This window comes from Natrix helvetica (genome assembly GCF_964273705.1).
Source record: "Natrix helvetica genome assembly, chromosome: 5".
In the NCBI taxonomy this organism is placed as follows: domain Eukaryota; kingdom Metazoa; phylum Chordata; class Lepidosauria; order Squamata; family Natricidae; genus Natrix; species Natrix helvetica.
Window position 1 is genome coordinate 46,379,612 of NC_138551.1, and position 15,972 is coordinate 46,395,583.

The 15,972-nt window shown below is 33.9% G+C and overlaps 2 protein-coding genes across 4 annotated transcripts in view; both read left to right on the forward strand.

Annotated features, from left to right (window-relative positions):
- Nucleotides 1-15,972, forward strand: part of AIRE (autoimmune regulator) — a 178,411-nt gene that overhangs the window by 125,777 nt on the left and 36,662 nt on the right. The window lies entirely within an intron of this gene.
- The window catches only part of GIGYF2 (GRB10 interacting GYF protein 2), a 107,784-nt gene that overhangs the window by 51,945 nt on the left and 39,867 nt on the right, over nucleotides 1-15,972 (forward strand). For all 3 annotated transcript variants that reach the window (XM_081955311.1, XM_081955312.1, XM_081955310.1), the window contains one exon: nucleotides 13,224-13,403. In XM_081955311.1, the coding sequence (XP_081811437.1) occupies nucleotides 13,224-13,403 (180 nt within the window). The remainder of the gene's footprint in view (nucleotides 1-13,223; nucleotides 13,404-15,972) is intronic.

The window sequence follows — 15,972 nt, forward strand, 5'->3', positions numbered from 1 at the left end:
AAAGGAGAGGGGCTGGACAGAGATAAGTGCTAGGAATTTTCTTTGGGCAGTAAGGGTGTGTGTATATAAACATACTGTTGGTACAACTTTGCCAGCATCAAGGCAAGATAAATGAGTAATACCTTCTACAAAATGTTCCCCTTTTAAAGAAGTTCAAACATGCAAAATCTATCCAAAATTTTAGCAGAATTCTGATATTCACCAATATGAGTCAGAAACAAATTAATAATGGAAGATTAATTTAAATAGTACAAGAGAAACAAGAGCATCTGAATAAACGAGCATTTTCTCTTCCACTACTGGATTTCACTCAAAGCTTTCAGTCATTTCAGTAGCTTAATTTAAGGGGATAATTTTAACAGCACTTTTACATGTGATTTGAGAAATAGTTCTCAAAATTCTATATAATCTTTCATTTTCGTCTGTTATACAGATTTACAAAACTGCTATTTTTATCCCTGTCCTAAAAATCCTTAACAATTTTTTTCCCGTCATTTTCACTTGCCAGACAGTTGATATTTTCTTTGAAATAACGTTTTTGGTTGTGGAGTAGATATGTAACTGGGTTTTGTGTCTTTGTTTTGTTATATACATATTGACTTTAAATGACACAGCCAGTTTTTAAATTATGCATTCAGTTTGGACATTCCTCACAATATTCTTCAGTTTTTATATCATTGTGTATAATTGAGCAGTGTCCACAAATACTATCTTTTTGACACATTTGGAATTTTGAAAATTGACCATAAGCATTTGTATAAATGGCTACATTTTCTTTTTACAAAATGGCTTACATGATAGCCATTCATCTCATGTATTATAATAGTGGAGGTTGTATGTGTTTTGCAGTACAGCAGTTTTGAATTTAATGTTTTCAAGGAAAAAAACTAGGACACTAATTCTAAAGACATTGTGCATTTATTGTGTACTGGTTCCAAATTGCCTCTTAAAATTAATTATTCCCAATACAGATTCTTAGGAACCACTTGAATATTTCCTTCACTGTTTAAACTACATATTCCTCCTTTATTTTCCGATATTGAGTAATCTTCTCCCATTGTTTCCTGTACAATAAGTGCCATTCAGCAGAATCATCCAAAATTAGAGATTTTCCAAAACTAGAGGAGGCTATAGGTAGAGTTCTAAGCCAGTGGTTCTCAACCTTTCCAATGCCGCGACCCTTTAATACAGTTTCTCATGTTGTGGTGACCCCCCAAGCATAAAATTGGTGTCTCGGTTCCTAAGACCATCGAAAATATGTGTTTTCCGATGGTCTTAGGCGACCCCTGTGAAAGGGTCGTCCGACCCCCAAAGGGGCTCCGACCCACAGGTTGAGAACCACTGTTCTAAGCAAAGAAGACAGTTTCCAGTAGTCACATTATGCATAATAATCTGAATTCAAGCTATATCTGCTGGAAGCAGATGTTACACTTCTGTCTTTTTTTGAGTTAAAAGCTCAACATTCAGAACATTTTCATATATAGCCAAATGCTAAACATTTATGGTTCTATAAATAGAACACAAAAGAATTTCATCAAAGAATAATTGAATGCCATCTCGTCATTAACTCTGTTTTCTGTTTTCTACTTTAATTGGCAGGAAACAATTTTAAATTTTGCATAAATACACAAAAACTGGATATGTCAATAAACTATAACATATAGTAGTTAAAATGGAGTCCAGAAAACGGAAGCAAGAATAATGGATCATATTTTACTGATGCAGCTAAATACGCTTAGATAATTCAGAATCAGAGCACAGTATTTTAAGAGAAATAATACAGCTGTTCATCTGTAATAGTTTGAAGCATTTTGTATTCAAAGTGTTTGCATCATTTAATTATTAACAAAATGTGATTTTAAAAATATCTTTAAACTGTCACTTTGAAAATAAAATGATATAGATGCTATACTCTTTTGTGAAGTAAATATTTTTATAGCATGTGAAATTATGTTTTCCTTAGCATGTAACAGTCCACTTTATCCCTCAAAATGTTTTTCCATTTTCAAAATGTTAATTGCTTTAATAATGATATTTTTAGAATTTATAGTAGTTCCAGCTTAACTCTCATATTCAGGTGCTTGCCAGAATATTACATTGTACCTTAATAAGTAATGAATTTATTATTTATCAAAAATACTATTGGCTGATCTGAAGAAAGTGATATTTTGATCTGTTACTGGAAGAATATTACCCTATGTTCTTAATTCATCATTCTTAACAAAGAATAAAGAGAAATCCTTAGTGCAAACTTTGAATATCTTTCAGCCAAGTTTTTAGACAGCCTGGATCAGATACTTCATGAAATTGACAGAACATGTCCTTATGAAGTTATAAAACAAGAACAAGCTGCAATGGATGTTTATGAAACTAATTTAAAGGGATATAACTGGTTCTGATGGACGACTTATTCCCTAAAGGAGATAAAAATATACTACATCAGAAAATTGATTTGGATATTTTTTTTCTCCTCTGGCTAAGATTCTGCTAAGACTGGGAAGGACTTTTTTTAGAGGTGACAAAAGGATAAATTTTACTTATGGATCAAGAGAAACTTGTTAAAGTTCTAAAGCCTTGAAATACAAATAAGCAGCAAACTATTTTCAAAAATGCCCATTATTTCAAGACCACAAAGATTTTTTAAAAAATCTAGGAAGATGTATAAGATGGGCTTTTGGCTTGTTTGATCAGGGTTAAAAGAAGAAAAAAGTTACTGTATATCTGGTTGCCCTTATAGGACTTTTGCTGGTAAATATTGATTTATGTAGCATTTTGCTTTTGGTTTCCTTACTTAAGATATGAGCTATGGGCAAAGAAAAGTATTTTTTTCCCTTTTCCCCTCCTTTTTAATCCCCACTTCCATTTTTGTATTTTTTGTTTGTAACTTTTGTACTTCGTATTGACTTTTATTTGTTACATGTATAATTCTTAATGAAATTGGTTGGAAAAAAACATATTTACAGAAAGTAGTTAAAATTATAGCTTTGGACTGGAGTTCTACTACAACGTTCTAAGGATATAGTCTTATAGTAAATTCTATTTATTAATGGCCTGTCATGTTATTCTGAATATGTTGCATTGCTATTAAGTAAATTGTACATAATACATAATGCTTTACATTTTCACTTAAAATCAAATTTGCTCAGTGATATATGACACTGTCATATCCCCCACCTTCCATTACCCATTACATAATAAAACTTATTGGTATTACACATGGCTTACAGGGAGTACTATCTCCTCCCATTGTCACCGCCTTTACCATTCCTGATGTAGCTTAGCTGTTAGTAAATATTGCATGTGTTAAATAATCTTGCTTAATAAAACCAGAAATTAGCATGTATGCACAAATTCTTAGAGATCTTCATAGAATTATATATCACATTTTGAATTATTCTCTGTTCTCATACATATGTGGGGTGGTAATTTATAAAGTACAGGAGCCATGGCAGATAAAGTAGATGTAGGCATAAATTCATCTTGAAGTTGAATCTTCAAATCTATGCTGAGGTGTTTTTTTTTAACCAATGGTATTGGCCTGTGCTTTATTTCTCAAAAGTTTTTCCAATATTTCAGTTCATTGTGGTCTCTTATCTAAATAATAACTAGGACCAGTGTCAGTAAGCTTCTCCTACTGAGATGGAATGAATCTAAGTTGGTGCAAATTGAACCACACAAATCTATTAGTTATAGATTTAAAAGGTAAATAAGATACATTCAGATGTCATTAGTCTTACATGGAATATGTCTCATTGACTTTATCTTTTTAATGGTATGCTGTGTTGAATAAACCCTTTAGAATAGTAAAGCAGAAAATAAGACCCTTGCATATGTTTAGAAAATAAGTAGCTTCTAAATAGCCTAGAAAATGTCTGCACAGCCTAATATTCTAATATTTAAATAAAAATGTAATATCCTTTCAATATAAAAAGGTAAGCAAATTTACAAATTCAATAGTATAACCAGTATTATACCAATCTTTTACCATCAGATTTAAAACAACTACATACAACTTCACCCAATTGTAAAACTTTTTTTACTCCAAAGGCTGTAATTTCCCCCCAGAAAATGTTGCTATGCAGAATTAAAATACGTGCAATGTTAACTTGTCTTGTTCTAACTATGTATCTTCTAGAAACTGATAGTTTTGTGTGAGCAAGAAAGTTTAATATATATTCAGTGTTCCTTAAACATCAATATAGTTTAAGATGTGCAGATGATCTATATAGATGATCTGTGAACTGAATGATAAAATTCTGAAGATTTATTTTTAAAGTTTTCTATCAGCAGGTTGGCATGAGATATTTCAATAATATGAGGTCATTTGAATAGCCAAAGAAAAATTAATTTAAATCTGCATCACATCTTCCACTGTTTTGCATTCAGTGGAGTAAAGAATAATATGTGATTCAAAAAAACACCTTCCAAAGTCACTTAAATTATTATTGAAAATAAAAGAAATGGCAAAGATTTAGGGAAAAATTCTTGTGCTGTTAAATTCAAATAAAAACGTAAAGATTCACAATCCTTTGGAGTTAAAGTTCACTGGGTAGAGCTTGAAATTTAACTATTGAGCACTATTATACTATATAAAATTCTAGCTTTTCTGAAAATAATCACATTTCCAATATTTAATCACATAATTGTTAAATAATTGCTTGTGTTTTATTTCTTATTAAAGAACTATACACTACATAAAATAATGCTCACATGGCTATAGACTTCACTGGCAATTTTATCATACGTCAATTTAATTCAGGCAATCAATTTTGATAACTGCCCAGCTTTATACTTTGGTAGAACTGGAAAGCTATGTTTTATTCTAATGTTTCTATCAATAGTCATGACTTGCAAGAAAAAAATCTTTATAGGTTTTGATTCAGGAAATTATTAAATACTGGAAGTTTTCCTTTGGAAAAATTAAAACACAGAATTGGAAAACTTAATATGCTTTGTTAGCATTCTGTACTTACCCGTGTCTTTGTAGCTTTTATCTGTGTGGCAGGGAAAGGGAGAAAGGTGGGTATCTTGAATATGGAATATGCACCAAGATCTTGTATGTCTGTATACAGTGGTCCAAAAGGAAGGAAGAAAAAAAACCAGTTTTTCTAGTTTGGAAGGATATTTGTTCAGAATGGGCTTACAGATCTCATTCCACAGTATATAATGTGGGGGGTTGGTTTTCATATGAAGCTGATTTGATTGGTCATTTCATCTGCAGGGGGGCCAATTAGCTGTGGTCATGTGGAAAAGAATGCTGATTTGTTAGAACTTTCTTTACCCAACAATAACCTAGCTGCTATGGAGAAATACTCAAGACCTTACTTGGAGAAAGGGGTGCATTTTTTTCTCTTAATCAGGATGGGGCTTTTAGGTTTGCATAATCTTACTTAAAGCTTTACTTGCTAGTTCAAAGGAATGACATTCCTCAGAATTGTTTTCCATTCATTTTCTTGAGGTACTGTTCATAAAGTTCACACTACTAAAAATATTTTCTTCCTAACAAAAGGCAGGCAGGTGAAGATGTACTTTCCGTTTCACTTTCTTAATTTTAGGTTTTTTTTAAATCTTAGAGCTGGAAATATTCTTTACCTTAGACTTGAAAAATAATATCATTTGTAGATTGATACAGATTTGTTACCTTTAAATAGTTTGTAACAAAATATTCAAGATTTTGTATCTAATTGTTCTATATTTTGCTCCTAAAGTCAACTTTGCCCATAATATTGTCTTTATTGGATGTAATAGAAAAGTGTTATGAGGATGGAACATAATTGCTTCACAAAATGAACCACAATTTTACAGTGAATAAATCTATGGCATTCAGACTTTATACTGTGTGGAATTAGTGTAGAGTAATCTGATTAGTAAAAAAAAATAGCTCAGAAGAGGCCCACAATGGCCACTTTTTAAAAACATTTACAAGATTTGTTGAGATATTTTTATATAGTATTTAGAATTTGTGGTATCTGGAATTAAATCTAATTAATTAGTGACTAGTAAAGAAATAGCTACAATGAGGTTCCTATCAATCTAGAACTACTTATATGATCTGTCAGTAGTTTTATAATGCATTTCACATTTTTCTTTAGTTAGTTGCTAATGTAGGGACTTTGATCGAACGTCAGACCTAAGAGGATCTGAGAAACAAAGACTGTGATTGTTTGCAGTAAAACTACGGAAGACCCGCTGTGAAAATTATTAATGTAGACCAATATAATGCTACTTAGAAACCGAAAATCTCTCTCGTGTATTTCCTTTAAAAATCCACAAAATATAAATCATTAATTCTTTATTTCATTAGTAGAAAAAGTGTTAATACATGTTGAGACATAGCACTATAAAACTGAGGCAGGCACAATAACTTTTGTATCTACAAAGACAAGGAGATAGTTTTTATTCAAGCATATGGAACTACAACAGATTTACTTCCCTAACTTTTCAATAATATGTTTTTTCCTTATATATGTCCTTAATAATTAGTTCTATACACTAATCTCTTTTCTCCAGTTTGAGAGATACCGTGAAATGTTGATCTGTATATGTGGTAGGGCTTGGCTATTGTGCAAGGTATAGAAGTTGTGTACAATTAGATTATACTACGGAACACACCCTATAATTCTATGGAAATGTATAGTTGAAAAGTTGTGATTATCTCTTCAGAAACAGAAATGAACAACGCTGGTATACATGTTAAAATGTGGTTGAATGCACTTTAGAAATTATAGTTACAGTAGTTATAATTGTATGCATGGATTCATAGGTACGCAGTATAATTTTCCCATAAAAAAACCTTCCACAGCTTTACAACTTTTTGTTGTACGTATATTTCCTTGGATAAATGCTATTTATTATCTTAAATTAAGAAAGTTGTCAGGAAACCCCTTCTCCTTGTTACTATAGTGGAAAACAGTATGGGTGTTTATGTATCTTATAGAAAGATTGTTGACACTGTTATTTGCTATCCTAGTTTTTTTTTAACCTTCAATAAACAAGTTCTGAAAGGTTTGTATTCCAAAATACAACACTTTGAAGTTGGTCCTTTTAAAACTTCAAATTACATAGCTGTAGACTTTGTTGGCTGGATATCTTTGTTGTATCTGAACTTTTCCATAAACACCATCACAGGCTTTGGGTCAGACATGGAATGCAGGTGCCCTTTAACTGCTCCTTCTCCTCAGGAAGTCCAGTCAATTAGTTTGAGGCAAAGTCACAGATCTTTTTCTCTTTTCTTTTCATCCTGGGAAAACATGGCGAAATACCAACCACGTGCCAAGTAATCTAAGCCCAATAAAATGAACATACTAGGAATATAAAATTCATGGATGTTTACAGAAATTTAAGTACATATATTTAAAGTTAACTAGCCACTGAGGTATGTTGGCCTCCCACTTTTTAGAAACTTCACAGCATAATACATCTGAATCTTATTAAATAGATTTTGAAAAATTATGTCATCCATATCAATTTTTCTATATATGTTTTATAAAACTTCTATACTGTTGATGGACAAATTTGTATTGCTACACAATTAAGAGTCATATATTCCAGTCACATCCATTTTTATTCAGAAGAAAATTACAGTAAATTTAATGCAACTTACTGTTTAGTGCTTTAGTTATAAATATAGGTATGCTAAGCCCACCCCAAATTTCTTTTAGTTTTAATGAAATGTGTTTTACTGAATAAGGTGGCACTGAAGCTTTCCCTAAAATGGAGTTATACTCTACTGAATTTGGACAGAAGTAAAATAACAATTCATACAAATGAACACAAATATCATATTTTTATAGGATAAGCAATATTATGCAAAGTGCAGAAAGGAAACTTAAAAATTAAAGCCTTGAAATTAGTAAAAGAAATATATAAATAACTGAAAGTAGTTAATATAACACCATTTATTTTATCCTTCGGTACCTTTCTGTTTTTGAAAACTAGCCTTGTTTCCCACGTACACCAAAATTTCCTCATTTATTGCTTTTGTTCTTCAAAGTCATCACTGGTTTACTTTTTTTAAAGATGTCATTGACTCCATCCAACCAATACAGCTTCATTTAATTATCTATTCAATGTATTCATGCTTCCTTTGTATATTTGTTTTGCAGCTGCATTTATTCATTTCTCTCTGTATCAACCCACCTCAATATACTGTTCTCATATTTGACATTCATTTTTATTCACTCCACATTTATTCAGCACTTGTTAATCCTGTTTCCTCTTATTTTATCATTCATTGTTCCTAAGTACCCTGTTTTCTTTTTTCTTTTTTGTCTCTTCTGAGCAGTTCTCAGTTCTTTAACACAATAATTTTTTACTTTTATTTCTTGCAACAATCTATATGCTATCCTGTTATCTTTCTGTTAGCATTTGTACATATTAAAATTTCTCCAACCTTTTCCCCATCTTTAGTAAACATTCTACCAAGGCATTAAGTATTCACCCATCTATTCCTTTATTGTAATATTTTTATATTTTGCAATATAGAGGAAAGAAAAATACTAATCATGGAGCCATGCCATCACACATGCCTTCTCATTCTCAAACAATGTAGTTCTAACATTTTTATGTGCATCCTAAATACATTACTCCTTGGTCAATATTGAACTATTTGCTAACTACTCCATTTATTCTCATAAAAGTTTTAGTTCAGTCATAAACTGATCTTACCATATTTATCAACCAACATTGTGCAAAATTTTCTATAATTCAGCTTATTTACTTTTTCATATGCTTTCTCTAAATCAACAAAAAAATTCATGCATTCATTTTTCAGTGACCCACTGTGGAGGAGAAAAAAGTTCTGTGTACCAGGTGCTTAGCATAAAATTGTATTTCTCATCTCAAATTTTGCTCATTATCACATTTTATATCCCTTTAATTTGAATTCTGCCAATGCCGTTTCTTATACTTCTATTCTATTCAGAGAATAATATTCTTCTAGTCATGAGGTAGAGGTGCAGCCTTCACAGATATGTTGAACAAATGACATAACTAATTCTCAAGCAAACTACAAAGTTTAATATGTCTTTCTAGTAATGCCATTTGCAAATGTAGCCTTACTATTTTTCAACATGCTCACAACTTTTAAGGCTTTTTGTTCATCCATTTTTTTCAACATTAACTTTTCTAGTGTTTGTTTCAATTCAACTCAACTCTACAAGATACCTCTGACACAAGTTTCTAAAATGTTTATTCCAACATGCCCTTTCTTTGGCTTCAATTCAAATCATTTCATCACTTTTATTTTTAATTCCAATCACTCCAGGGTTCTCCTTGTTTAGTCTTTTTCACTTATTTTCTTTTTTTTTTTTAAACAAAGTTTTATTGGTTTTTTTAAAATTTACAAGGAAAAAGGTAGTGGAAAGGTGTACAAATTTTGGCAGTTGCAAAGTGTGGTAGGCGCCCCCTCCCTCCAAACTCATAGTATACATCTGAGTATAAAACATTAATACATAGTCATATATAATCAGCATATTAGTTCTATTGGTACTTTCAATCAGTTTAATACATTGTAATATATAGTCCACATGTTAATTCCATTACTACTTTCGGTCAGTTTATATCAATGAGATTTTCTTATTCATTTTTGTGATCTGAGCTTTCTTGGTATTGCCCCTTCTCCCCCCGCTGGCAGAGCTCCGGCCCCTCCCGTGTCCTGCATATGCGTTGTAGGATCTTCTGTTTTTTCTAGGTGTATTTTGTTTTTTTCCATAAAGGCCTGTGCCTCTATGAGTGTATTAATTCTAATTCTTGTCTCCTCCCAGAATATCAACATACCTTCAGGCATCAACCATCTAAACCACACCCCCTTCTGGTATAATTTATTCGCCAATTGCGAATAGTTTTTCCTTTTTTCCCTAATTTTCTTGGGGATCTGCTTCAAGATAGTTATTTCCCTATCATGGTATGTCAGGGCTTGCCCACTTTGTACACCCAGAATTTCGTCTCTTGTGCTTTTTCTAAGAAATTTAATATGTACCTCCCTGGGTACATTGTGTGTTCTGGCATAGGCTGAATTCACTCTATAAACCAGGTCTATCTCCCATTCCATCTGTTGTTTTTCTTTGTGTATATATTCAGCCAAAATGTTTGTCATGATGTCCCTTATGTTTTCATCATCTGCTTCTATCACGTTTTGAAATCTAAGATAAAAGGACATTCTCTCAAATTCTGTTTTCATTTGTTGGGTATCAAGTTCTTCGTTTCCCTTCTGCATCGCTTCTACCCCCCCCCCTCACCTCCGCCACCCCACCCTCCACAAGGTCCAGTCTCTGTGAGTTCTTATAAATTTGGACTTGGTTCTCTTTAATTTCTTCTTTCATTTCCTTTAATTGTTTCTTAATTTCCTCTTGGCCCTGTATGAGTTGTTGAAGCATTTGTTGCAAATCCATCTCTGCACTTTTAGGTTGCATCAGGTCTGTAATCTTTGATTGTGTAGCAGGGCTGGATGTTGCTGATGTCGGGGCAGAGGTAGCAAAGCCAGGTTTTCCAGGGGGTGGTCTCTTAGGAGACATAGTTTATAGAATAGAGAATAGAGAATTCAGTCAGTGTAGAGAATGGACAGCTGGAGCGGCAGAGCAGCCAGATGAGTCCAGGAGGCAGAAGATCCAAGCAGGAGAGAATTTCTCTAGTCAGCCTGGCAATAGAGTACGATTTTTCCCCCCAGAGAGTTCAAAGAATAACAATCCACAAGAGATTCTTCTAGGTAACACGGAGACAAAGACCGGAAGCCTGAATTTTTAAAGGTGGAGTCAGGTTTCACAGTTCATGAAGACAACGGAAGTGTGCCATCTTGCCCTGCCAGCTTCGGGCTCAGAGGCATAACAAAGTTTTCAAAGTTCCCAAAATCTTCAGATCAGCAGTAAATTATGGGGTTAAGTTCAATGAAAGTCACTTTAGGCAAGGGTGTGGCATCATTGGTTGGCTCTCCCCCCCTCCTCCTTCCCCTGGGGCTGAGAGCAAAATTGTTCCAAGCCGCCTGTCTGAGGGGGGGAATCCCCCTCCCTCCAGCCGCGCCTCCAAAGTTAGCCGAGAGTAAAAGTTTTAAAATGCTGAAAGGTTCTTCAAATCAACAAAGGGAGTGAAGGGGGGTATGCGCCTCACCACACCGCCGCTGCTTCCTTCTGCTTTTTCATTCTCCGATCAGCCTGTTGCGAAGACGCTTTACGCGCCCTCCGATACTGCTCCCCGGTGCCTGGAGCGAGGCGGGGGGCCCCCCACCAGCCGCCGCCGATGCAGGGAACCTCCGCGATGCCGCCCCTCCGGCAGGACGCCTCTTCGGGGCGTCCTGTGCCCCCCAAGGAGTGGGGAAGCCCACCGGGGAGCCGGAGCGAGCAAACGAGTTTCCCGTCGCCGTCAGCCGCCGGAACCGGAAGTCTTTTTCACTTATTTTCAAACCAATTTTATTTCTATCAAAATCCCTCTGCATTTTCTTCACTCCTCTTAACCATCTCATGTTCTTCTTGACTGCTACTATCTTGCATTGCAGTTGTCTTTTTCATTATTATTTGCAGCAATCCTTCTCTCACTTTTCTCATCCATGGTCTCTTTTGCTTCCTCATTTTATTAAGTATCCTTTTTCATATTTTCCAGTAGTATACATCTGTGGTACTCTTTATGTTATTTAGACATTATATTCTTCATATATTGCAAGTACATGTACAATATGCTGCAGATAGGTAGGTAGGTAGGTAGGTAGGTAGGTAGGTAGGTAGGTAGGTGGGTGGGTGGGTGGGTGGGTGGGTGGGTGGGTGGGTGGGTGGGTTGGGTGGGTGGGTGGGTGGATGTTGGGTGGGTGGGATGATAGATAGATAGATAGATAGATAGATAGATAGATAGATAGATAGATAGATAGATAGATAGATAGATGTAGCACTCTATTATTGCACTTGTTTGTATCTGCCATTATTATTATTATTATTATTATTATTATTATTATTATTATTATTATTATTATTATTATTATTATTATTATTATTATTATTATTATTATTATTACTGAAAGTGGTGAACCTATCCAACACACCTTCCTCCTCCTATTTTCCTCACAACAATTCTGTGAGATGGGTGTTGTCACTTTGCTCCAAGCAGCTTCCACATTCACATTTTGTGCATCTGCTTTTCATTTATTCTCGTGAGAGATTAATCAGCATTGTAATACTTTTTCAAATAGGCCCCATGTTATTCTCTTTCTGCAGTCATGGTACTTTCACAGCCACTTATTTCCATTTCTTTCATGTCCATTTTTCTTCCTGATCTCTACTACCAAAAGATATTCAAAACCTCATAACTCTTCTATCTTTCACTAGCTCTGGATCTCTGACTAACTCCTTTTTTGTACTCTTTTTATTTGTTCCAAGTGCTCTTATGTTACTTTGCGAATCACATTTTCAGAAGGTTATATAGTATAATTCATACGAAATCATTTCTGCTCCACCCATTATCAGCATTCACTGGAGCATAATATGCAGCAACTCTCTCCAATGGATCCCTACTTTGATGCAAACAGGTCTCCATCGTGACTATTTCAATGCCCTACAAAAGCTGTCTATAAATAAATTATACCCAACCCATATATAATACCCTCTTTATTCTTAAGCTACTACTATATTATTTGAAATGTAGCATTTTGTACACAATGATAAAAGATATACAGTAATTCATGTAGCTGCCTCTGATGCACATTTTTACAAATGCTGTTTCTAGATTTGACTTAGTGTAGGCAAGTAGACTAGGCTGAATAACATTATGTAGGTACTTTAAACAGAAACTAGATGCAGCTCTAAAAACACCTCCCATATGAAAAACAACAGAATCTTTGTGCCATTGTAAATTTCAGTGTGACCAGGAATAGTATCTTGATACTTCTCAACTATGATAACGCAATCTCGGTGAACATCAGGTGGCATTTGTTTATGGAAACAAACTTTGCAGATGCTCCTTGATGGACTTGTTGCAGTGAACATTTGACACTCTTAAGGGGTTGCAGCTGTGTGGTAACGGCTTTATGAAATCTTTTTGAAAACACAGCTTGTTTTCCCCCTATGAAAAATGAAAATTGCCTTAACATAAAGTAGTTGAATTTTAAAGCAAACACAAGGAAATATGCATTTGATCTTTTATTCTTTTAGCCAAAGGTGATGTGATAATTGTACACTTTTGTTTATATGCCAAATTTATTTCATGTTATACATACTTATCACAAAATAGTTTTTTTTTTTTAGTGATACCAAATTTTGAAGAAGCTGGAACTGCAACAGTAGGAAGGAAACATGAATTTATACGCTCTGAAAGTGAAAATTGGCGCATATTCAGAGAAGAACAAAATGGTGAAGAAGATGATGGAGGTTGGCGACTTGCTGGTTCGAGAAGGGATGGTGAGAGGTGGCGACCTCATAGTCCAGGTGAGGCAATTCAGGCTAATAAATAAGTCAGTACACAATTTAGAAATTAACCAACAGAAAAAGAGAATAAAAGAGATATGACTGTGTTGATAGTCTAGTGGAGAATTAAATCATGTTTTGCAAATAACACTTACAAATAACTAGGCAATTACAGCTTTCTTGGCTTTAAAATTCATTTTCTTCCAAGGTGTTCTCAAATTTATTTATTTTACCTTCCTTGAGAAGTATTTTCAGGGTTTTTGGATTGGTGTGGAAAGAAATACTCGTGATAAGAGAATAATTCATTGTGTTCTTCCTGACATCAAATATGACAGTAAATATACAATAAAGCAGTCTTTCTTAGCTTAAATAGAATTTTAAAGAGCTGAATCAGTACCTCATGATGATCAGATGTGAAGGTTTTGCTTAGGACTTGAGTAATTCATTTAGTAACATCTTGTTTAACAAAAAGACAAACAATGAATCTCATTTACTAAGAAGTAAAACCTAAATATCAAAGCTACATCCTGAAGTTAAAAAACTTGGGGGGAAATTCTGCTAGTGAAAAGAAGCAGATACATGTTTGTCATAGAAAATGCTCCATTATAGGGATTCTTCCAATTTTTCTTTCAGCTATAAAACATTTTAGCATACTTTGCTAATAATGGGTCTTGAACTGAATATATTTCCTTACAAAATATTAATGTTGTTAACTTATTTATTTGTCATATTTATATAGCTGCCCATCCGATAAGTGACACAAGGTGGTGTACAATAAAGTTTAAAAATTTAATATTGAAAACTTTAAAAATAAAAAGTGGAAAAAAAAACCCAGAATGAAAGATATTGGCAGGTATTAATTACACAGGATCTCAATATTTTACAAGTCCTTGTGTCACCAGGCCTGCTGACAGAACCAGATTTTGAAGGACATCCAGAAATTTCAATCTAAAATAGATTGACATGAAATTCCCTAACCAGTGGGACCCATAGCATACCTTCTCTGCTGGACCTAGTAGGACAGGTAGATGTAATCAGGGAGAAGTGAGTTCTCAAATAACCTTGGCTCATGCCATGTAGGGTTTCAAAGGACAAAATCAATACCTTGAATTGAACCCAGAAACAGACCAATAACCAATGCAGTTTGCAATGCAGAGGTGTAATGTGTATTGTTATAGAAGCACGCTTAATTACCCATGCTGCTGTATTTTGCACCAGCTGAAGCTTCCAGATACTCTTTTTTTAGGTTTTGTTGGATTTTTACTTTTAAATATACATCAATATCAATACATGAACAGTGTGGCCACTGGGTATAATTCATTTTGATACAATAATAACAACAACAACAATAGTGATTGTTACATTAATCAAACTTATATAATCCTAGTATTGATATGCATGTTTGTTTTAGAGTAATTATTCAATATTTCAATGTTCCATTTTAATGCCAACGATATTATTGAGTGTACATAGCAATACCATATTTCAACCTCTAATCTTTTCATCTAATTATTACTTATATTTTATTATATAAAAATTATATCTACTAAAATTCCTCCTATTTCTTGTTTCTACCTCTATTCTAGCTTCTAATCAGGCCACCATTACTAATCTTAGTGTTAATACACATGTTTATATTAAGACATAGTCCTTCATTATTTGGTTGTTCAAAGTCACAATACGCCATTCAAGTACCAATCATCCGATTAGTTAAACATACCTAGTAATACCATCTTTCAACCTCCAATCCTTCCATCTAACTATTGCTTTATTTCTTCCTCTATTATAGTTTTTACTCAGGCCATCACTATATTAGAAAAAAAGAGGGCGAAAAATAATAATCCTTTCTCTCCATCATCTCTCTCCCGTTTCAATACTTCAATTCTTATTCGTTTTTTAGCTTGCCTCCCATATTCCTCTCTTGGGTCTTTGTCTCTATCAGCATCTGTGTCGTGATTATTGAATATTTCTCCCATCTCTATCCTCCTAAGCTGCCAAGTCTCCAGAGTGTCCACCCAAACCCCTATCTCCCTTTCATAAGTACCATATTTTTTGGACTATAAGATGCACTCCCCTCAAAGTGGGTGAAAATGTCTGTGAATCTTATACACTTAATACAGGCCTGTTTTTGACCTGCAAAGTGCTTCTAGAGGCCGGGGAGGGTGGAAATGGAATGCACGGAGGCCAAAAACTATTTTTTTCTTGTTTTCCTACTCTAAATCTAGGTGCGTCTTATAGTCCAAAAAATATGGGTATCTTCCAGGTTGTATGATTCCATTTCAAATCTCTTAAAGTACTTTTCCCTTGGTATATTTCTTCAGTCATTACTATCTTTATCATCTTCTCCTTCTTATCTTGCTTTGTTTGCTGGTTTGTTTGTTTTACCTTTTCTCCATTCTTTCTGCTATCTCCTTTCTTTCCTGCACTCTTTGATCTTCATTCATTATCAGTTGTAGGATATTTTCTATTTTCCCATTTATGCCTTACAATAGGTTATCTCTGATTCTTTGTGATAGTATCCCTAATGCTTTGAAACATCAGTACCATCTCTTTTGAAATCTCACTCATTTCCCTCTGATGGAGCATCTTG